The sequence below is a fragment of the Tachysurus vachellii genome, chromosome 14, assembly GCF_030014155.1.
Source record: "Tachysurus vachellii isolate PV-2020 chromosome 14, HZAU_Pvac_v1, whole genome shotgun sequence".
NCBI classification, from domain to species: Eukaryota; Metazoa; Chordata; class Actinopteri; order Siluriformes; family Bagridae; genus Tachysurus; species Tachysurus vachellii.
The window spans coordinates 9,111,444-9,137,471 of NC_083473.1; the positions used below are offsets into that span (position 1 = coordinate 9,111,444).

Here is a 26,028-nt window from a genome sequence, read left to right on the forward strand (position 1 = left end):
GTAAAACTTATAAACGTTGTGTTAATCAAATTTCCATGGCTAATTCAATTAGCATTTCTCTATAAGTGAAACTACACTACGGTTCTGATCCATTGCAGACAATTAAGGCACTGTATTCAGCTCAGTGAAAAAGCAAGTGTGTGTCTGTGTGTGTTTCATATACGAAAACGGGTTTTAATAGCATTCTCATTTGTAAAGAAGACAGTAGTGTAAATGTAATTATGTAAATGGATATAAGACGATACAGATTTAATATAGAAAAAAATCACTCAAATACATCTTTATCCCATCATCTCTTTTTATCGATTGGTCCGATGTGAAGCAGACTGAGATCAATAACTTATAAAATGGAGATTCCCCCTGTGTGACTGGAGGATTTTCTGTATGATTTATCTGGGAAATGGGAAACCAAACCAGGAGAGACGAGTGAGAGAAGGCTTATGGAGTCAGGCAGCAAGAACTGACACAGTGACACACAGACACAGTTCTCATACCTTTCTCTTGTGCTTTGCTTGGGCTCCAGGTCCTGAAGTAATCATCCTATAATAAGACAAAATAAGTCCTCCATCAGTGATGAGAAGAAATCTATTTGATCACATGTTAGGATGATGAAACATACATACATATAAACACTGTGTGTGTGTCTCTGGATGTCTGTCTTCATGTGAACTGAGTTCCTAGAAATGTGTTATATATATTTGTATATATATATATATATATATATATATATATATATATATATATATATATATATATATGTTATATATATATATATATATATATATATAATGAATTAATGATAGCATGGGTAATTTATAGCCCAGGAACAATGTTACATAGTACAAGGTAAAGAAGTGATCAAGAAATGAAATAACAACACATAACAAAATGCCTGTGATAGAATCAGATGACAAAACACACAAATACTTTAAAGGCAGAAACACAAGCGTTTGAATACATAAACTGATAAAGAGGAGAAGAGGAAACAGGTGAAAGCAAGCAGGATACACATGGGAGATATCCAGTGTCGATACAGGGGAGGAGACAGGACAGACAGACAGACAGGCAGACAGACAGACAGACAGACAGACAGATAGACTGATAGATAGATAGATAGATAGATAGATAGATAGATAGATAGATAGATAGATAGATAGATAGATAGATACTGTAGATAGACAGACAGACAGACAGATAGATAGATAGATAGATAGATAGATAGATAGATAGATAGATAGATAGATAGATAGATAGATAGATAGATACTGTAGACAGACAGACAGACAGATAGATAGATAGATAGATAGATAGATAGATAGATAGATAGACAGACAGACAGACAGACAGACAGATAGACAGACAGACAGACAGACAGACAGACAGACAGACAGACAGACAGACAGACAGATAGATAGATAGATAGATAGATAGATAGATACTGTAGATCGATCCATAGATAGATAGACAGACAGACAGACAGACAGACAGACAGACAGACAGACAGACAGACAGATAGACAGATAGATAGATAGATAGATAGATAGATAGATAGATAGATAGATAGATAGATAGATAGATAGATAGCTTTATTGTCATTGTTTTTACAACAAGATTATGAAGGTCACCTCATTCAGCATCTAAAATATGAACATGAACTAAAATAACAATACTCATGTCCAGGTAAACAAATAATAAACACAAGAACATGGAAGCACATGATATAGCGAAGAAGCAATACATGACAGTTTGAAATAAAATCTACAACACTATAATTAAATTCAAATATAATCATTAATATATTTTTTTTTTAACTCACAAAACGAATGCTGTTAATATTTCATGCATGAAACATCACTAACTATGTGTCACCTTTTATAGGTCTTAAAACATGTACATTTTAGCTCCTACAAAATGTATTCAACCCTGTTGCCTGAACCATTTACCCCCTGAGGGAAATGTATGGAGAATATCACAGGGCAGTGTATCACACTCTGAGGAAAGCGATATCTAGCATCTTCTACATGCATGAGTTCAAGGATGATAATGATGAGTTTGTGTCACTGTGATTGACAGCAGAGAGAGAGCATGTCACTTCTCGCACCCAGAGAGCAAGGCCAAGTTCACTCCACCGGCATCCGCATCAGAAATCACAACAATTTTAATGAAATAGCTATAAAGCTATAAAACTGACCTTTCTAAGAAATTTGACTAGATCTTTGATTAGAAAGATCAACCTTTTCAAGTCCTGGTTCATTTCTCTTCTTGCCAAAGTAGACCAGGCTACACAGTTTGGAACTGAATATCCACAGTGCACACACACACTCACACACACGCACGCATACACACACGTGAAGGCCAGACAGACAGACAGACAGACAGACAGACAGACAGACAGACAGACAGACAGACAGACAGACAGACAGACAGATAGATAGATAGATAGATAGATAGATAGATAGATAGATAGATAGATAGATAGATATGCACACACACACGTGAAGGCACATTAGTCCAGGCAGGGCATTTCAAAATGGTCTTCATTTAGAAGTAATTATTTTGTGCCATCAGCATTATGTGGATTAAAGCCAGTATTCATTAACTGCCCTTTTTTACCTGGGTAGTAATGTACGTATCAGAGCAAGAGGGCTAAGTCTTTTCATTTAATGGAATGGTTATTTTCAAGATCTTCCACTTACAACTGAGTGCATTTCCTGTTTTATTTTAGTTATTTTTTTTTTCATTGAAGGTATGAAGGTTAAGTAAATAAAGCAAATAAAGGAAGTTGGTCTCACCCAACACACAGCACCCTGTTTTGTTGTGTCCATGTTCATCATTGAATGTCTTTGTCATGTCACACTCCGCACTGGTGGTTAAAACTAAAATAAAAAATAAACTAAACTAAAAAATAAAATTAGACGCTCAGGTTTTAGGTATTGGTAGGTTTTCATGAATATTTCTCTTTTTACTCAGCTTGCTAGGGGCAATATATTTTTAGAAAAGCTTGAATAAAACAAAATATTTTGTTTTTTCAATGTGGTGATATCAATCCCATGTCTTCTCTCTGAGATGCCCCATGTGCTTGTTCATAAGAATCTAAAATTTGAAAGTATTATCTTCAACTAAAAATTCTGTGAAAGGTTATCAATAGAGGTTAAAAACATCTCACACTGGAAGCCAACAGAGTTGTGAATCAGTTTATATCAGACTTGGGGAAAAAAATAATTAATTAATTTATACTGATTGAAAAAGTTCTATAATTTAATATATTACTTATATACTTGTCTGTCTGTCTGTCTGTCCTGTCTCCTCCCCTGTATCGACAATGGATATCTCCCTCATGTACTGTATCCTGCTTGCTTTCACCTGTTTCCTCTTCTCCTCTTTATCAGTTTGTGTATTCAAACGCCACTGTACTGGTAAAAAGGTTGATCTACTGTATATGTAATCTACTGTATAAACATGAGCAAGCAGTCATGGGATAATGAATACTGTACAGTACATGGCAGCCATCTTGGTCCAAAATTCTCCACTTCCCAAAACTCCTCAGGGCAGTTTGGTGCCATTCTGTCCCCTGGCATCAGTTACCACAAGCATCTATATTTAAATATTTATTTTATCTTTGTAAAATATTTTATCTGATTTGAAATTCACAATTTCCCATTTAGGGGGGCACGGTGGCTTAGTGGTTAGCACGTTCGCCTCACACCTCCAGGGTCGGGGTTCGATTCCCGCCTCCACCTTGTGTGTGTGGAGTTTGCATGTTCTCCCCGTGCCTCAGGGGTTTCCTCTGGGTACTCCGGTTTCCTCCCCCGGTCCAAAGACATGCATGGTAGGTTGATTGGCATCTCTGGAAAATTGTCCGTAGTGTGTGATTGCGTGAATGAATGAATGAGTGTGTGTGTGTGTGTGTGTGTGTGTGTGTGTGTGTGTGTGTGTGTGTGCCCTGCGATGGGTTGGCACTCCGTTCAGGGTGTATCCTGCCTTGATGCCCGATGACGCCTGAGATAGGCACAGGCTCCCCGTGACCCGAGGTAGTTCGGATAAGCGGTAGAAAATGAATGAATGAATGAATTTCCCATTTACGACAGTGTCACCCACTACTTCCCCTCCGAGCCACCAGAGGGAACCCTTGGTAGAATACTGAATACTTCCAAGACACATGGAAAAACTGCTGGTTTTAGGGACATTTAAGCCATGTTCATGCCATATGCCAGTGACTCGTTCCTGTGTATCATCCTTATTCATTGTGTCAGATCGCTATTCTGTGTTTTTATCCTTGCTGTTTTTGCTGCTTGTTCTAACTAGTTAGATTGTTTTTTTTTGTTTGTTTGCCCCACAGGCATTTCTTCTGGTTAATAGATATTTCTGCCTGTTTTTCTTAACCCTGCTTTTTGTCTATTTCAATAAACTACTACAAGCACCTCATTACAAAATGGGGGATTTAATGGGGGAGTCATGGCAATGAACACACACATGAAATGTCAATAAATGCTATGTAACGAGGTAAACATGTGAATATAGAAGACATGAGTGTGTGCCTGTGTGAGAGATTTTGGAGAAGTGTAACTAGACAAAAGTAAGAGAGGGAAAAGAAAGAGAAAACACAGAATAAGCAGGCGAAGTCATGTTGCGTTTGAATCAAGGTTACGTCATACCAAAATAAACTAGGCCACGGCTGACCACCGGTTTACAGCCGAGAGTGACAGTGAATTGTGGGTAAAAATAGGACATCTCTGAATCACTGTTATAGAACTTGCAAATCATTTTCAACTAAACAGCCCTTCAATCCTCAAGCCCTGTGAATGCCCTTCACCTCTCTCTCACCTCTCTCTCTCTCTCTCTCTCTCTCTCTCTCTATTTCTAACCATGATTCACCTCCCTTAAACTTTTCCACATTCTGTAGTCTACTGGACTTACAGTATTTTTCCTGATGATTGAAACTACATCTAGCATTTGAAGGTGAATTTAAATGAACAAAGATTTTTTCTATTAATATTCACTCTTTATGTCAATACTTTGTAGAAACAGATTTTTTCCCTCTTTTAAATGATTTTTTATTGATTCATGTCCATTGATAAGGTACATTCGATTTCAGTTTAAACACTACAAAATGTGGAAAATTCAAGTGGAATGAATAGTTATGTAATGCACTGGACGTTGACATCACAGATCCTTTGAGAAGATGATGGCGTGCAGAATTGATGTTTGAGAGATTTTTCATACCTAATTTTTTTGATCAAATTTACATTAAATCATGTGTGTGGAAAGGCCTCTTTTTTTTGATGATTTATATTTGTGTAATTCTTAATGACTGACCAATTAAATGCTCTCCAGAACCATATGTGTTCTGTCATGGAGGCAGATTGTGTTTACAGTAGTAGCTTATGAGCAACAAACATGTTTCTTTGCTTCATCATTGACTCACCATTCTGCTCACCATTGCTTAGTTAGGAACAAAAAAGATTGTGGTTATAAGGAAGGAAATTCTGGGGGAAGATTTACCAACTTGGGGCTCAACAGTGGAAGGTGTTTCTTCTTCAGATTCAGTGAGAATGTGATTCCATCGCTGAGGTTTCTCCAGCAGTAAGTAAAAGGTTCTCGATTACTGTACCTCTTCCATGATTTTCAGTATTCAACTAGCTTACTAGGATACTGTCAAGTTTGATTAGATTTGGAAGGGTGTGGCATATCTTAATAAGGCAATTTGTTGATCTTCCTGTTTCAGAAAGAAGCATGTTCACATAAAGAATTGGATCTCTCATTGGTTTTATAAGAATAAAGCTTAGTTTTTTATTCTTGCATGCTTAACAGCAAAAGATTTATATTTCTTATATTATATAATAAGGGGCACGGTGGCTTAGTGGTTAGCACATTCGCCTCACACCTCCAGGGTCGGGGTTCGATTCCTGCCTCCACTTTGTGTGTGTGGAGTTTGCATGTTCTCCCCGTGCCTCGGGGGTTTCCTCCGGGTACTCCTGTTTCCTCCCCCGGTCCAAAGACATGCATGGTAGATCGATTGGCATCTCTGGAAAAATTGTCCGTAGTGTGTGATTGTGTGAGTGAATGAGTGTGTGTGTGCCCTGCGATGGGTTGGCACTCCGTCCAGGGTGTATCCTGCCTTGATGCCAGATGACGCCTGAGATAGGCACAGGCTCCCCGTGACCCGAGGTAGTTCGGATAAGTGGTAGAAAATGAATGAATATTATATAATAATAATAATAATAATAATAATAATAATAATAATAATAATAATAGGCTAGTGATAAAACCAATAAGATCTCCCCCTGGTTTTCTCTTTTTTACACACACACATACACACACACACACACACACTCACACACTTTGGCATAACAGATGACAAAAGACCTACAAAAACTGCTTGCTCAGGTTTGTTCTCACCAAAGCTTAACTGCTTTAAATTAATAATAACCGAGTTCTGTGTTTTATTCCCACAGGCCTCAGAGAAAACTGGAAAGCACACAATTCATTATTCATTATTATAATGATGGAACAACAATGGCAGCTTTAAAAGTAGCACTGAGCACTAAATCACAGCTTTGGTTCCTGGATTTACTCTAAAGAGAGAAGATGCAGTGCTGGTCATTTCTGTCTTCATTACAGTCAACATTAAAAGTGCTGGTTCACAATAGCAGCCTTTATTCCTATCACAGAATGGGATTTTGTGCACCATGAAGAATAAGAGGAACTACTGGTTTAAGATTTCAGACCACAGAAGGTGTAAAAAGGAAGGAAGGAAGGAAGAAAATAATGAATGAATGAATTAAACTCTGCTTATATACCAAGAGTTTCTATAAATATTTTGTGAGATCAGGCTGTGTTTAAATGAGAAAGTGGCACAGACATAGAGACAATGACAGTGCATGAAAACGTGAGGGCATGAATGAAACGTAAGCTGGAGGGAATGTAAATGAGAGTGGGAGAGATTGTGGGGTTCACATGAGAGAAAAAATGGAAACCGAAAAAAGGGAAACAGGAAAAACATAACTATGCAAAATCAATCACAATGGTGCCTTAGTAATTAAATGACTTTTAAATGACTTACCTCAACCTCCTGTACATGCAAGCAGAGAGAGAGAGAGAGAGAGAGAGAGAGAGAGAGAGAGAGAGAGAGAGAGAGAGAGAGAGAGAGAGAGAGAGAGAAGCTCTTGTTATTAATGGCAAAACAGAAAGCATTGTCAGAATTATCAACGCATCACTTATCTAATATATATCATATACAGTGAGGTCCAAAAATCTAAGACAATTTTGGGCTTATATTGATATCATGAAAAACTTGAGTGCAAAGTAAACAAACATTTTAGACACAATCTTAGACAGATAACCCTCTTTTTCAGCACGAAGCTGACACAGAATCTACAGCTTTGTGTAAAACCTCATGATCCATGTGAGATCCGATCCATTGTGTCGTCTCAGTACATACTTCAAATCAAAGGGATAAGATAAAATGTGGATGTGGAATAAAATAACATCTTTGTTCAAAGAAGCTAACATGGTAACATTTACATTATGGCCAAGAAATTGTAATCTTGAATATTGAAAAAAAAATAATTTTGATTTTTAACTTACAATTTAAAAAGTATGTGTGTGTATGTGTGTGAGAGAGCCCTGTGACACACACATGCATATGCACACACACACTCACACACACACACACACACACACACACACACACATTTGCTCACATCAGACTCTTCTATTTTCATAGTTCATTCATAACATCAAGTGACTCATATCCGTCATTAATAATATTAGGCCAATCCCTCAGAATGCTGTCCATACACCCATCAATATTTTAATTGTTTTGCAGTAGGTTCCTTCTCCTATTGTTTGAATTGATCTTGCAAATATCAGCTAAATCACTAATTTCCTCAACCTGCCACTGAACATCAACTCATCTCTCTCTCTCTCTCTCTCTCTCTCTCTCTCTCTCTCTCCCTCTCTCTCTCTCTCTCTCTCCAGCTCTTTTCTCCTGTTTCACTCTCTCCAGCTCTGCTCTCTTGTCTTAAACTCTGTCTCACACACACACACACACACACACAAACACACACACGTTCCTGGCATTAGCCCCGATTGACTTAATGATAACAGAGCAACTTAATGCTGCTCATCAACAGAGAATGTGGCGATGTTCAGGGCTGGCACGATGATCACATGCACACTTCACTGGAATTGCCAAGGTTGTTCGATTTCCTATGAAGTGCTGCAAGCTTTTAACAAATTCACATTTGTGCACTTTCGATTTTCTACAAAAGTGTGAAACGTTTGATAAGAGCCCCATTATCAACACTGACATTACGAACCATTAAACTGTGATTATCCACAATCTCCATCGCTTTCTCTCTCTCTCACACACACACACACACACACACACACACATACACACTCATACTCACACACACACCACACACACACACACCACACACACACACACACACTACACACACACACACACACACACACACACACACAAACACACACCACACATACACACAAACCACACACACAGCTGTTTCTCACAACTCAGTACACCATCACAGTGAACAGTGATTGGATTTTCTGCTTACTCCTTTTTCCAATAAGATAAAAACATCCTCTCTCACTCTTTACAAAAATATGGCTCCTGTTTCCATTAGCACTTTCATGTCTAGAGCAAACACCCTTGTCCCTATTAGGAGGGACAGAAAGCAGTTCATTACTAATGTGTGACTGATTATCATTAAAAATAAACGTATTACTGTGATGTTTGTGACTACTGCATTCACACTATCTAGGCTAAATTTTCTACTCACAGTTACAGCTGAGACTGATAACACATTTTTACTCATCTCACATGATCTTATGTGATGTGTCTCTGAACTCTGAACCCTGATCTCTGGCCCTGATCTCAGTCTCCTTGATACTGTATATTTGTACCTGCTATAAATCATAAAGACTTCCTTGTGCTCATCCCAGGACTCATTTACATTACTATCATACTGAATATCCTTTGAACACTTGAATTTCTGACATGTTGTAGAAAAGATCTGGGTCTATATTCATAAAGAATGATCTCAAAGAGATGCGCTAACATCTGTAGGTTACAAATGTAATAAATGTAATGTAAGTATGAATATAAACATCTCAGACACAGAGCATAAATGTCATAGCGGCAAATTATATCATTTCTATGGAATTTCGGCTCTGTGTCTCTAATATGATTGGTCACAAAAATAATCTCTGCACGATCTAATCTGTAGCATCTTATTAACTCAATATCATTATTAAATGTTCTTTTATCTCTTCACCTTTCAGCCATTTTCTCCTCTGCTGAAGAATCTCTTAATCCTCTTAAAAGTCCTCCTCACTACTCCTAACACTTTGTGACTTTATGAGCCCTTTTAAGGGTTAAGATGCTTTATGAATAACTTTTATCTTTACTATGATGTTCTCTTGAATTTTAAGGGAACACACTCACATTTTCTAAGAATTTTCTTAGAATTACATCACTAGGAGAACCACTAACTTTGCACTAAGAATTTTCATGAATATGGTCGCTGATTTATAATCTCACTATCCAGAGACACTCTAAAAACTAATCTAATCTAAAATCTAATTCCATGTCTCTCTCAAGGTTTGTTCCTTATCTCATCTCATCTCATCTCAGAGAGATTTTCCAAGCCTCTGTTGCTCTGACGTACTCATACAGATATAAACCTATATTGAAATTTGAAAAAAGCTGTAAAAAGCTATAAAAGCTGATTTGTAACAATATCTACTGCAAAAAAAAAAAAAAAAAAAGAACTGTACTAATAAAATAAAACTAAACTGAATGTATTCCCAGACTGATACCTTCTGTGTTACAGGAGGACTAGCTAATGGCAGGAAGTGTCAATGTTCATTGTTTCATTCATTCATCTTCAGTAACTGCTTCGGCCAAGTCATAGAGACACGGTGGAAACAGAGAAAGACAGGAATACATCTGCGGTAGGATTGTAGTACCTCACCAAGCACAAACACACACTCATTCACACCTAGGGGAAATTTAATGTATCCAGCTCTCCTTGTGGCATGTTTTGGGACAGTGGGAAAAAGCTGGAGAATCTGGAAAACAATCTGGAATCACAATGAGTCAAGGAGAAGGAGCTCAAACTAGAGAAACTGGAGCTAGAGAAGACTTATTAATAGTTAAAGAGACTTTAGTGTCACAACAACCACAACACAAGAGGACTACACAATAAACACACAATATATACACCTCAAAAAAGAACAAAATTAAAATAATCTAAATGCATCAAGTTATTTACAGACTAAAATATTCCAAAATATTCCATAAGTACCTTAGAAGATGTTTTTTTTTTAATTGACAACAGACACGAAGTCATCATCTGGGAAAGTTTTACTCTTAACCTGATTCTAAGAGTTTTATACTCAATTCACACTCACAAAAAAAGACATTCTGTCAGAAGTGAATTTGTGTTTCTATGTCAAAGAGGAGAAAGGTTTCGTTAAGTCTTTTTTAATACTATTATTATATACACAGTTCACTGAACTCACAAACGAATCACAGAGATGAATCACTGAGATTGACAAAATGATCCCATACACATTTAGTGTTTAAAGCATTTTTTCATGATCGACAAGGGCATTATTAAACAAAGCAAAATGACAGAAATAACTCCAAAATTCTACCAACTTCAAAGGATGAAAGTGTGTTGTTTCAGCTTTTCCTCATCCCTCCCTATTTGATGTTCTAGTTCAGCTTTTAGGTGAATATGTGATGAGTGTGATAAGAGTCCCGAAGTATCTGGCAGTGCTGCTTTGAATTCAAGTGTTTATACAAAGGCACAGTTTTCTGTCTGCAAAACAATTTATTTTTTATTTTTTTCCACATTTCACTTCTGTGCCCATAGTGGTTTTTACTTTAAAATCGAATTCGAATTGAAAAAAATAATAAGTCTATTCATACGTATGTTCAGATGGTGGTGTGTCCACAATATCTTGCACACAGGCCCAGGGGGCAACGTTTTTCTGATAAGTTTGAGTAATGTATTGTTACCAAACAAGAATAGTTAGATCCAATACACGTCCAAATGTTCTGAAAAAAAAAATCCATCACTGAGGGGAAGTGTAATGAAGAGAAGTGGCCAAAATTGTTACCGAGTTATCGTCGTTCAAAGCCTCGTATATAACGCCAAGCTGAGGAAGAATTCACATTTGTCATTTTATAGATTTATCCAATCACTGTTGTTGAAGGCAAAATATGCAAATAAGAATGTTATAGTGTTATAGAAGGTATAGTGAAAAACGTCAGATTATGAATAGCCAGGATTAATTGTTAAGCCCAGGTAAAGTATGAGCAGTGTGAAATGTGAAACAATTGAGTTCACAATGACCCAAGGTTAACTCTTTCAAGTGTGATAAGCCTTAAAGTTTATTAATGTGATGCACACACACGCACCAATTGTCCCCAGTTTGGAACATGATCATATTCATCTTAAATCGTACTGGTCCAACACACTCTCCTTCACCATCCGTGTTCTGACTTTGACAGTACATTGCCAATTCCAGTGGAAAAGTTAGGAATAGTCCATCTCTCTACAAAAGACAGGGGTGACTGGAAGGGTCTATGTTTAGAAAGGAGCTCTTTGTACAAAAAGAAACCAAGCAGGCAGGACCATACACCTGCAGGCAGGACCGTACACCTGCTTATTCATGCAGTTATCCATTCACCCAATTAAAAGGCAGAAGCATAACGCATACATTTTTAAGATGCAGGTCTATAAGAACTTTATAGTTCTTTCACATTCACATCTCTCTCTCTTTCTCTCTCTCTCTCTCTCTCTCTCTCTCTCTCTCTCTCTCTCTCTGTCTCTCTCTGTCTCTGTCTCTGTCTCTCTCTCTCTCTCTCTCACACACACACACACACACAAATCTTATGGAGTTTTTACAGAATGTTGTGAGAAACAAAAACATACAGTGAGCAGCAGTTCCACTAGCTTTGATGGGAGAAATCAGAAGATGAACGCAAGACTTTCTTAGCTGACAAGAAGGCTAGAGCAAGTCAAATACTTTGTACAACTGTAGTGAGCGGAAAAGCATCTCAGGACATCTGATCTTGAGATCGATGGACTACAACAGCAGAAGTCCGCATAAGGTTCATTCTTCTGTTTGTCTTTCTCTGATAGCAACGAGATCCCGAACTGTGACATGTTTCTGCTTCTCGTTATCGTAGTATACACTATACAGTGTCTGTATACAATACCTAATAACTACGCTAGCTACTGTATACTCAACCATCACGCACCTGCTCAGGGTCTGTGTTTCTCAGTCACCTAGCAACAACTTCTCCTCACATCTTCACCCACTTAAAAGGCAAACATATGGTGCGTTAGTCTTCTCATGTCAAAACACCGCATATAGACGTTCAGGTTGAATACATCTTGTGTACGCTTTCTGGGCTTCGATAGTCCTGTGCTTCTATCCTGTCTTAATCATTCTGCATCAACTCTTTGAGCCTATATTTCATAACCCTTCTTGTCTTGGTCTCTCTCTGAAGCCCTGCTGTGCTCCTTAATCATGGAATGTGAAAGGATAGACTTGTAATGCTTTCGGAATAGATCTAAAGGAAAAGCTTTCGAGGAAATTAGAGAGCTTGGTGAAAAGGCAAAATCAAGCTTTCTCCCTGTAGCCATGATTAAGATTAAGAAGGTCAATGTGTTTATACGAATCCAATGAGACTTTAATAGACTGATAAAAAGCTTAGCATTTTCTGTATATTGCTGTTTTTGATTTTTTTTTTTTTTTTTGAGCTCAAAACACCCGAGAATATTAACAAGTAATATTAAACCATAAACCAATGAACCTTAATATCAGAGACAGAGCAGACAAGCACAACTATTTCTGATTTTATTATCCCTCTTGTGGTGGGAAATTAAAATTCAAAATGTATAAACCAATTTTAATATTTAATAATACTGTCTTAAATATGAATGTTCTTTTATTAAACAAGCATACTAGTGTGCATGACTCTGAATAGAGAAGTAAATACACAAAATATAGCACTGAATATTTATTTAATTGTTTGTTTGTTTATTTATGTATTTATTTATTTATTTATCTATCTATTTTATTAATACACACACTCACACTCTCTCACACACACACACACACACACACACACACACACACACACACACACACACACACACACACACACACACACACACACACACACACACTCTGACCCCTGTTACAACTGGTGGTAGACCCCAAGGGTCTGAAGTTTTCACTCAAACATGGCTACAGTGACTACAGTGACAGACTTCACACTTGCATGAACACACACATCAGAGAGAGGCTTTGAAAACCAAGATGAAAAAAGAAAGAAAGAAAAAAAAGTGATAACTTGGCTACAATTAAATGTTGCTACCATGCATGACTATGATTTTGTGCTCTGCTAGCTTCTTATCATTGTTAGTCTTGTTAGCAGCTTTTTTGTTGTTAGTGTGTTTTTTTTGCTTTGTTTTGTTTTTGCCAAGCGATCACTTTAAGTCCTTTATGCAATAATGCAACTTCAGCCGAGAGTTTCTTTCAACAAAGTGCCATACTGTGCCCTTTACATCGCTCTATATTTTGCTTGTGCTTTTTCACTATGTCCTGTGCAGTCAGCTAAAATGCCTAAAATATCTTTCATCCCACAAATATTCATATCTGTGGTAAAAAATCACTCCCGCTGGGACCAACACTTACAACTAACCCAGATGTAAACTTTACTTCCCTGCTAAAAAATAGTTTAGTCTGACAAACTCCCAGCAGCCACAAGACAGGCCAAGCTACTCAGACTGGTTAGTGAGTTATTTACTTCCTTACTACAGTACTTGTTTACATTTTCAGTATATTCAGAAAAAATAATAGTCTTGTCCATCATCACATACTAGGGTTTTTTTACTCACTGATTTATCCTTCACTGTGTGCTACGGTCTTGTTTGCAATGTTGCTCCGGAGGACAGAGGGATCCTTTGTTAGTGCCTCTGAACCTCTTCACATCATCTGGGATATCTCTTAGGTCTCATGTCCATGTCTTGCTGATTTAGTCATTATTTGAATAGATTTTAATAGACATAAGTGTTCATGAGGAAAAAAATATTATTTCCCTATTTAGAAAGTGTATAAACACCATCAGGAAGAAGGTACAGGAGCATCAGAGCCTGTTCTGCTAGACTGCGGAACAGTTTCTTCCCCCAAGCTGTGAGAGCCCTGAACTCAAACCTCCACTGTCACCCCCTAAAAATACACCGGGCTCCTGTGACATGAACCACCTGACTGCCACCAGTCACACTCACCTCAGCATTAGCACACTGGCACATCAAAAATGTTTAAATGTTTACATGCTCTTGTTGAACACCACATCTTGCACCATTGCACCAGTCCGCTAGCAGCTGCTGACTTTGAATGCCTCCTGTTGCATGTATACAGTCTTCATACTTATATTTATTGCTTGAGTGTATTTTTTTGTGTATTTAAATCGTATTGCTTTGTTTTGTGCTTTGTATTGTTTTTTATGTTTAATGTCTGTATGGATGTTGTACCGTTTGACCTGTGAGACACGACATCTCGTTCCACTGCATGTCTCAACATGTAGCGAAATGACAAATAAAGAAACTTGAACTTGAACTTGAACTAACTGATCAAAGTTCACAAATTCTGTTGATCTACAAAAGAGTCATTTGAGAGTCGAATCTGTAGGCGTTTTTGTTTTAGCGATGAGAAGTGTGGCTTTCAGAGTCTTAGAGGCAAGGCCATTTCCTGTCCTCTATCCACTCATTCTGTGTTTGAAACAGTGTTTTTTCCTGGGAATCAAAATCACGTATGAACAGCATTGGCTCTGTACCATAATCAGGATGAAGGGGTGAACATGACATGAAGGGGTGAACATGACAACATACTCATAAAGTACATTAGGAAATCAGCTGATTAACTGGGATGTCCATGTTCAGTACTGAATTAGTTCAGTAAGTCACATTCCACAGTATTGGTGAATGCCTTATATAAAAGTAAACACTAAAGGATTAAAGTGTTTATGGTTTTCATAAGTATTTCTGTTGCCTACTAGATTAGATTAGTTTAGATTAGATTAGATTAGATTAGATTAGATTAGATTAGATTAGATTAGATTAGATTAGATTAGATATTAACTTTATTGTCATTGCACATATACAAGTACAAGGCAACAACATGCAGTTTGGCATCTAACCAGAAGTGCGAGCAAGATAATATACAGATGGATATGCAATGGACAAGATATACAGGGTGTTATGCATTATATAATATTTAAAATTTAATTATATTGTTATTGTGTTAGGGGGCACAGTGGCTTAGTGGTTAGCACGTTCGCCTCACACCTCCAGAGTCGGGGTTCGATTCCCGCCTCCACCTTGTGTGTGTGGAGTTTGCATGTTCTCCCCGTGCCTCGGGGGTTTCCTCCGGGTACTCCGGTTTCCTCCCCCGGTCCAAAGACATGCATGGTAGGTTGATTGGCATCTCTGGAAAATTGTCCCTAGTGTGTGATTGCGTGATTGAACGAGAGTGTGTGTGTGTGCCCTGCGATGGGTTGGCACTCCGTCCAGGGTGTATCCTGCCTTGATGCCCAATGACGCCTGAGATAGACACAGGCTCCCCGTGACCCGAGGTAGTTCGGATAAGCGGTAGAATGAATGAATGTTATTGTGTTATATTTAAAAAGAGTCTAATCATGTGAATGATTGTTTCTCTTCGTCCTGTTCACAGCAGTGATGTCAGACCTCATGCGTATCTCTGCGCAGTATTGGCATGTAATTTAGCCCTGTTTGCATTCATATCTCTGCATCAGGATCATGACTCATAACATCATGACAGATGTTTCTACAAATTCTGTCTGCATTCTCATCACATGTGATCAGATTTCACACACCCGAGTATGCTGGCTATAGACTATAAGAGATCTGACACTTTTGAACATGGCAGGAGTAACGTCGTAGTTTGTGTATCTCTAAAACAATTCTTTTGAAAAAGAATCCGTCAAATAACTTTCAACAATCACAACAAAGTGAAGATTAAAAGATGAGATGAATAAATGTGGAAGGATTAGGAGCATCCTGAAAATGAAGGAAAACAAATACACAAAAACAGCTGTCATAGCAACGCTCCACTGGCCAACCCAATCTGCAAAACATACACAAACACACACACACACACACACACTCACATTAAGTCTCTCTATCTCTCACTCACTCACACACACAGATGGAAGAAATGTAACACTGACTGACAGTGTGTGTAGATAAAGAAGAAGAGCAAGAAAAGAAAATTCACTTCATTATACTCTCATGCTATCTGATCTAACAAGCGCACACACACACACACACACACACACACACACACTTTCTTACCCAAATTCATTTAGTGTTTTGGAAATAGGTAGAATCTCCCCTTGTAAATATTCATTAATAACAGCGCAAAACACAGACAAAACATCACTTCAACACATTTTCAGTTACTGTAGGATTGTATTACATAAAATCAGCCACTCCTGGAACATACACAACAAAGTGTAGACACTGGTGAGCATGAGGGCAGGAAGTGCACAATTTTCAGTGCTCGGTGCTCACTGAAGTAAAGCGCTCATGTGTGACAGTTTCTCTGCTCCATACTCAGGAAAAAAAGCCTATTACCTAGCATGCTCAGGCAAGGTAAAGATGATGTTTATACACCATCATGGTAATGCTACCTACCAAGTGACCCTAACTACAAACTTATTAACTAAAAACTACAACATGCTTTTTTATTTTATTAGGAGTTTGGAGTGATGCATCATCAGATGCGTTGGCAAGGAACAAAGTGGCTGTGAAACCAGGAGGAATAGGAGGATGAGATTTATCCTCTCCTTTTTGGCTCCTACAGAATGGACACCTTGCCTGAGGGAAGGTGCCAGGAGAACACAACTTTAAGATAATGATACATTGTGTGTGTGTGTGTGTGTGTGTGTGTGTGTGTGTGTGTGTGTGTGTGTGTGTGTGTGTGTGTGTATCTGTGTGTGTTCTTTCCCTGTGGACAAGACTGAAGATCCGGGAGATAAAAGAAAGCATCCGCACAATCTGGCTCAATTTCTTTGGTAAATGCAGCTGGATCATATCCCTACTGAGGATTAGCAAACAGACAGATAGTCACAATCCTCTCACAGCATCTTGTCTTTAACTCACTGAATCCCCAAGTGAGAGGTGTCCGTTATGCAATTTTCCGCATGGAGAAAGAGAGACATCCAACTCAGCTGCTCCTGATAGGATGTCAGGGGACTCTGGGAAATTGTGTCAGTCTCCCAACAGCATGTCCATTAGAGAGGTAGCACTATGTTTAGAGAGGAGACACTCCAGAATGCACAAGAATCACAGCTCAAAGCCTCACTGTTTCCTCAATGTACATTCTATGAACTTTTTTGACCCAGTATAAGAATATAGGTGTGTGTATGTGTGTGTGTGTTTGTGTATGATTGTGTGTATTCCTGGGTCAAATGTGTGTGAACGTAGTAATGAGGCCATTATCAGATTGAACAACTAATCTGGTACCTCACAGAGAGTAAACACCATTAATCATTCATATCATCAGTCATCCCTCCCTCATTCCCGCTCCTTCCATATTCACTTTCTCTGCAGTATTCTGTCTCTCGCCATAGACGTAAAACCCTGTATAAAACCAGCCAGACACCATTAGCATGAGCATAATTCATAGTAACTGCTTGCAGTTTCAATTGTTAGCTTTACATTAGAAAGATCGTTTCCTTTTTTGTGATGAAAAGATGGGTAACAAAGCAATAAAACTGCCTTATTAAAATTATAAAACAGCTAAAACTAGACAGAATCGATTATTCAAAAAAAAAAAAAAAAACAGGACACAGCCTATAATAAAAAATAATAATAAACACACACCTTTAAATACTGTTCACTGTGCTAGTGGTAATACTATGGTATTACCTAGTGGTAGTGGTACATTTAAAGAAGGTTGTGTGTTGACTTTGTTTACTGCATATATGATACATGAATACATGAACACATGAAACCTGGTGCTATTGTCTTAATAGACTCGGTTTTCCTAAAGATTCTAAAGATTAGGTATTTGGGGTTAACTGTCCGGTGCAACTGGAAGTGTGGAAAAGAGGTGAAGAGGCGAGGAAAGACATGAGGCAGAGATGGAGGTAGCAGAGATGAAAATGTTGAGGTTTTCTTTAGGAGTGACGAGGATGGACAGGATTAGGGACGAGCACATAAGAGGGACAGCTCAGGTTGTCTGTTTTGGGGACGAGGTCAGAGAGGATAGATTGAGATGAGATGGTTTGGACATGTACAGAGGAGGGAGATGTTATATTGGTAGAAGGATGATGCTGCCAGGTAAGAGGTCAAGAGGAAGGACAAAGAGGAGATATATGGATGTGTTAAATGAGGACATGAAGTTAATTGGTGCAAGAGTAGAGGATGCTGAGGATAGAACAATGAACAATGCTAAGTCATTCAGTACAAGGTTAACTTATGTGACTTTTTTCTTAATGATTTACCACCACATCTGAGGTAAGTGTTAATATTGCTAATAGATTCGTCAGCTTTCTATCGGCATTACTTTTTTTCATAATTCGTATATAAAAAAACAGCTATGCTATTGTAGCTAAATCTCTGACCACAGACATTTATTACATCTCAATATTATTGACACATTAAATCCTAACCGTAGTTAATAAGCTATATCTCGGCTAGAGTATGTAGTACCTAGATATCAGGAGCATAGTATCATCACAGATTTTTCATTACAAAATATCACGCTGAATCTCACAGCATTGATCCAGCTTTGGTTTGGTGTCCATCTTTCAGTTTCCTAGCAACTATGTTTTCATGACTTCTGCCACTTGAAAAGTAAGTGCAAGCACAGTTCTATGTGCGTGCCATATCTGTCTATACAGTACATACTTCACATTCATTTCATTATGATGATTGGGGAAGATCCAGAAAAAAATCATGAATAATGATAATAATAACTTTGAGTAATTTCTGTGATATTTTGTGAGGCATAGATTTATTTAAGTAATTAAGTACAGAATTAATGATGAATTAGTATAGAAAACATGAATGAGTAAATAATTCATGTATGAAGTTTAAAAGGTATTTGAGAAGTAAGCAACAAAATGTAATTGATTAACTAGTGTTCATGTGCCAGGCTGGCTCATGCCAATAATTTTTATTTCTCATTAATTAAAGTATGACATGTAGTAAAAGTAGTCTAGTAGGCAAAAGTACGCATTTTTATCCATTTATATTTACCTTTACAGTTGTGGAACCTCCAGGAAAGGAGTTGATTGTCATTATCACCTTCTGACCAATCAGAATCAAGAATTCAACAGATAGAGTATAAAATGCATTAACTGATGAATTTCTATTTTATTTACTAACAGTTCTTCTTTATAATTGCCAGGATAAGTCAAGTCTGACCTTAAGATCTCACTGCACTGCACAGATTCAAGCTTCCTTTCCAATTCGTGATAATGAGCTGGATCAGGTATGAAGAGATAAACCTGAATTTTTCCTGGGACTAGAGTCGAACCTTCCCAACCTTTCGAACTGATTATTTTCCCCAAAGATTTAGAAGTATATTCAAGTCTTAAAATTAGTAAATGATATATTATATGAGATATGATATATAACTTAGAAATAAATAGTTTATTAAAAAAAACTTTAGAGTGTTACAAAACTTTGGACAGGACGTCAATGTGTTTTATTAGGTCCAGGTGAAACAATGTCAAATCAAACTTCAAAAATGTTGTGCTTGCTGCACACTGAATAAGTTTCCTACACTTCCCATTACACATTGAATGCCAGATGAAGTGAGACAGATGGCCCTTGGCATGCTGCAGGAGGGCATGGCATGTGCCAGTGTTACCAGCCACCCTGGAGAAAACCTGCTCTGTTATATCCAGATTCTAGACGGGATTTGTGCAGACTGGCCAAACAGATGAGCCCCTAAGACCTGGTCTCTGTCTCCTGGCATTTAACCTCATACAGCATCTGTAAGATGCTCTGGATCCCAGCGGATGAACATGTGACCTGCCTACCAATGACCAGCAACTATCTTTTTTTCACATTATAAAGAAACTGTCCTTCACCTTCACATTAACATGCTGGAGCTTTACGACAGAGAGTCTGACACACACACTGGCCTTATGAAAACTCACTGACTTACAGAAATCACTGGGCAAATTATTCTTTTATTTACTTCATAGTGCACAGTGCCATTTTAGTCACATCTTAGAACACAGCTAGGATCTAAAGCACAATATGTTAGACTCCATATGTTTTGTAGAGATGAAGAAGCAGAGTAACCCTTCTATACACACTATTATTGAGATTCAGATTATTATATGATTAAGATTCAGTCTTTTATTCATATTCTGAGAATCATTTGCTCGATGATTCTGATTTAGCAAGTCACTGGTCATTTATTTAGATTCCTAATTATTTGTTCTATAATAAATATTAATAGATCGTTAGAGTTATATGATCCATATCATAAAATCAAAGATGTATCGTCCCTATAAATTATATTATAACAAAGTCACTGGCCCTGTGATTCAGATTTTGCAGTTTGTTGGTTCTGCGATTCAAATTCAAAGAAGACGAGTTTGATTCAGTCTTACTGGTTTTATCACCCAGTTATCGCCCTCACTGGACCCCCTACAGTTTGCGTATCGTCCAAACCACTCCACGGACGATGCCATTGCCACGGTCCTTCATTTAGCCCTCACCCACCTGGACAATAAAGACACTTACAGACAAATGCTGTTCATTGATTGAGAAGCCTGCTGGGATTGAACACCTTATTCTGCAACTAGATCCTGGACATCCTGACTGGGACACCTCATTCAGTCCGGATCAGGAACAGCATTTCCAGCACCACCACACTGAGTACTGGATCCCCTCAGGGCTGCGTGCTCAGCCCACTGCTGTTCACCTTGCTGACTCACGACTGCGCAGCAATGCACAGATCAAACCATATCATCAAGTTCGTCCATGACACGACCGTGGTGGGTCTCATCATCAAGAACGTCGAGTCAGCATACAAAGAAGAGGTGGTTTAGACCTAACAACCTGCCTGGTTTAGACGCAACAAATTGTCTCTGAATGTTGATAAAACTAGAGAGATGGATGCTGACTTCAGGACAGCACAGAGCAACCACTATCCACTGAACATCAGCGGATAATTTGTAGAGATTGTCAAGAGCACAAAATTTCTTGATGTTCATCTAGCAGAGAACTTCACCTGGTCACACAACACCAGATCCATCACCAAGAAAGTCCAGTAACGTCTCTACTTCTTACGAAGACTGAGAAAAGCCCATCTTCCTCCCCCCATCCTGACTACGTTCTACAGAGGGACCTTTGAGAGCATTCTGAGCAGCTGCATCACTGTCTGGTTTGGGAACTGCACCATACTGGATCACAAGACCCTGCAGCGGATAGTGAGGACAGCTGAGAAGACCATTGGAGTCTTTCTTCCCTCTATCATGGACACTTACACCACACGCTGCATCCGCAAAGCTAACAGCATTGTGGATGACCCCACACACCCCTCACACACACTCTTTTCCCTCCTGCCGTCTGGAAAAATGTACTGGAGCATTCGGGCCCTCACGACCAGACTGTGTAACAGTTTCTTTCCACAAGCCATCAGACTCCTTAATAACTCTCAGAACTATACCGAGCACAATACACACACACATGCACACACACATGCACAATCAACTCTATGGACTGTAATGACTCACACCAAATACACACTCTTCCAATATACATCTATGTCTACAAGACCATCATATTAAACTGTTTACATGCTGTTTTGCACACTGTTTTTGCACATGCTGTCTCACATTTCAGTCATTACTGTTTTGCACAATACTTTACAATACCTCATGTAACTGCTGCTATAATACTAACGTGTTCATTCCAGTATTTCTGCACAGGTATATATTGATTGAACATACAGTATTTACACTGGTCGATGATGTTTTTTGTGTATTGTCTTTTGTGTATTGTCTTGTATTTGTTTGCACTGTCTTTTGTCCTGCACTGTCTTGTTGTCTTTTGTCCTGCACTGTTTGCACCAGGTTGCACAGATGCACTTTATGTGGCTAGTACTAACTTAAGTCCTTAGCTCTGTGTTGTTCTAGGTAACACCACGGTCGTGGAGAAACATTGTCTCATTTCACTGTGTACTGTAACAGCTATATAATGTCGCTGTCAGGTGGAAACCTCGTATGTCCAAATTTGGTCAATTTCATATTTTTTCACAAATCGATGCTATTGGTCAGTCCCCACGTGGGTCTGTTATTTTAACAAGTTATTAACCAATCCAAAGTCTTGAAAATAGCTTGAGTGCAAATCTCATAACTCCATTGGACACTTCAACTGTCCACCTCTTCCTCACTCCGCGGGAGAGCTTTGCGGCATATTTCTCCTCAAGAAGAGTCGCAACCAATCAACACGTCTTCTGAGGTAAATGTCTTCAAAACACTGGGCTCAAAGAAAAAAAAATCTTGACCCCCGCTAGTTCTGGTGCTCGTCTGAGGACAGGAATTTAGCGCAAGACAATCCACTGCAACGCGGACTAAACCCTGTGCACTGCAGATAAGGTACGGCGTTTTATTAATTTCCTGAAAAATAACGGTTTTGGAGATACGAGGATTCCGCCCGACAGCGACGATATGTTGAAATGACAATAAAAGCTTCCTGACTTGACCTGACTTGATGATTCATATTCAAATATGTGTTGGAATTTTTAAATCAAACTCAGAAAGAATATTATTGGTTAAATGATCATGCTTCAGATCCCATAATAGGTCAGAATCAGGTTTAGGGTTAGGAGATATGTTTTGAGCATGTGGATCAGATTCAAAGGCTTACTGACTCCATGAGTCAGAGACTGTTTAGAGACTGAGAAGATTCTAATAAGCCATGTACACAAAGTGCTGAAGGATTGAAGGCCAACTAACACTTTCACTTATGCAGTGAAAGTGCTGGGATTTTTTTTTTTTTTTGCAATGTCAGTATATTTATCAAAGATATTACATGTCAGTACAAGTTTATAATTCTATTTGTCTTATAAACTGTGTTGTGCTTGTTAGAAAATTTCTTTTTAGCCTTAACCACTTAACCACATTCTCTCTCTCTCTCTCTCTCTCTCTCTCTCTATCTCTCACACACACACACACGCACACAGAAAAAACAGCAGAAAATCAATGATGGTATTGAACGAAAAGGTGTGATAGTTCTACAATATTTCTTTGAATCTGTGGCTTAAATGTTATCAGCTGATACAGGTACATCAGTAAATCCTGCAAGTCCTCAGAGGTATAGGAATTGAATTCTGAAATATCAACCTTTATCAAATTCACACTCGTGTCCTACATACAGACAGATTGTTACTGTGTTTGGACTTTGCAGCCCTGATCAACAACATTCTTCCTTTACTAAAGCAAGCAGGAAAACTCGAGGGAAAAGCAGCACTTCTTAGCTGAGACACATTTCAAATGGGACATATACATCAACCAGGCTCTTATCCCTCATGGGAAAAAAAAAAGAAATTTATGGAAAAACCTGCACTTACTCACAGAGAGCCTCTTGAAATTATACGCTACAAGAATTGTGCTGCAATTTAAATAGAAATGGATGTAATATGCAATAAAACTAGGCAAATATTCATTCTTATTAGGAAAAAAGTCATAGCAGAGCTCTTTTAATAAAGCATATAAAAAGAATTCAAAGTGAGGGTCACATTTGTGCTATTAAAGAAAGGTCAGCAATATTAGGACTTTCATGTTCCTTATAAAATTTGCAGAAATTTCTTTTTTCAGATTAGCATGATTTCTACTCATGACCTTGTATGTATATTGTATATGATAAGCAATTTTGATCTTCCAGCAATTTTCATCTTCCTTTTCATCTTTCAGCTGTATATATTCATTCATTCATTCATTCATTCATTTTCTACCGCTTATCCGAACTATCTCGGGTGACGGGGAGCCTGTGCCTATCTCAGGCGTCATTGGGCATGAAGGCAGGATACACCCTGGACGGAGTGCCAACCCATTGCAGGGCACACACACACTCTCATTCACTCACACAATCACACACTACAGACAATTTTCCAGGGATGCCAATCAACCTACCATGCATGTCTTTGGACCAGGGGGAAACCGGAGTACCCAGAGGAAACCACCGAGGCACCCTGGAGGTGTGAGGCGAACGTGCTAACCACTAAGCCACCATGCCCCCTTCTTCATATATATGTATAAATGGGTTCTGATTATTTTCCTGTTCCGAATCTTTACTAGTCTGTTTCTGACTTTTGATAACTACAGTGGGGCTTTAAAAATGATATCTGGGATTATGTAATCTCCCTGGAAAACTCATTAATCTCATCTTTTATAACTGCATGCAATGACAGCATAACCATGGACAATCAACTGCCCTTTTCCTCTAAATTTGGTAATCTGTCATACTCTTGTCACACAGGCCACTCAGGTTCTTGTTCATATCCTTCTCATTCCAAAATACTGCACCTTACTCCTGGCAGATCTGCCTCCGAGCACCATTTGACCTCTGCAACTGATCCAGAATGTAGCTGCATAACTTGTTTTTAACCTTCCACACCACGTTCTCCCACACCAATCCATTGCTATTCATCCTCCACTAGCTTTCTGTAGCTGCCCACATCAGATATAAAATACTAATACATGCCTACAAATCCAAATACAGACCTGTACCATCTTACATCAAAGCTCATATCACTCTCCACACTGCACCACACACTCTCTGATCCTCCAGCACTGCTTGACTGGTCCCACCATCTCACAGGGTACAAGGAACACATGCATCAAGACACTTCTCTGTTCTGGCACCATGGTGGTGAAATGAAAGTCCCCAAGATATCTGAAGGCTGAGTCACTGGTAGCCTTCAAATGACATCTAAAAACGTACCTCTTCTTGAAATAGTTCAATTAGACCAAATAAACTTTGTGTTGTCTTTGTGATTTTCTTGCTATATTTCCTCCCAACAGAGTTTTAGACTGATGGTATTCTTAGTCTGTGATCTAGTGAACCGTTATCAGGATGTATTCATTGATAGAGACTTCAATGGACTTGAGTAAGTCTCTCAGGATAAGCGTGTCTGCCAAATGCCATAAATGTCAATGTAAATGTGAAATGGTAATTGCTCTATTTAAACAGCAGCATACTGTGACAGGCCCTGTAAAATGGTAAAGACTATCGGTTGTAAAATAAATTGTGTAAATACTGCTCTTGATCTGAAGTGTGGGTTGTCAGAGAGACCAGCTGATAAGTCCATGAGGGATTATTCAAGTGAACTCGGTGACACCTTATATACAGTTTACTGTTTATTTGTTGTGACAGTTTTGACCCTATAATTCACATTCAGAATCATATCTATGACTGAGATTCCAACTTCCTGGTTCTATAAGAGATGTTGCATCATGTAAAACACTTGCCATGAGCAGTTGCTGAAAACTTGTAAGGCAACACTGCAGCAATGGCACTCGCTGTCATGGTCCTGAAATTCTTCTTTTCACAAAGTGTATAATAAGTCTGGAAGTGTCCTTATGAGGGGGAATAAATATAAAAAATATAATTTGGTCAGCACCACAGATACACAGATACACAGTGCCACATTTATTCTGGTACTAGAAGCACTAATGTGTGCAGGATTATTATTATTATTATTATTATTATTATTATTATTATTATTATTATTGTTGTTATTGTTATTATTATTATTATTATCATTATTATTATTATTATTATTATTATTTCAATTTATAATTACAGATAATTTTATGAAACATCTAGCAGTCATTACCTGTCTATCCACCATCCAGGTCCCTATGTATTTGGGGAAGTTGTGGCCTAATGGTTAGAGAGTTTGACTCCTAACCCTAAGGTT

The 26,028-nt window shown here is 38.3% G+C and overlaps 1 protein-coding gene across 1 annotated transcript in view; it reads right to left on the reverse strand.

Annotated features, from left to right (window-relative positions):
* spock1 (SPARC (osteonectin), cwcv and kazal like domains proteoglycan 1) overlaps positions 1-26,028 on the reverse strand; it is a 210,277-nt gene that overhangs the window by 101,769 nt on the left and 82,480 nt on the right. The window contains exon 3 of the mRNA XM_060887161.1: positions 495-540. Within this exon, the coding sequence (XP_060743144.1) occupies positions 495-540 (46 nt within the window). The remainder of the gene's footprint in view (positions 1-494; positions 541-26,028) is intronic.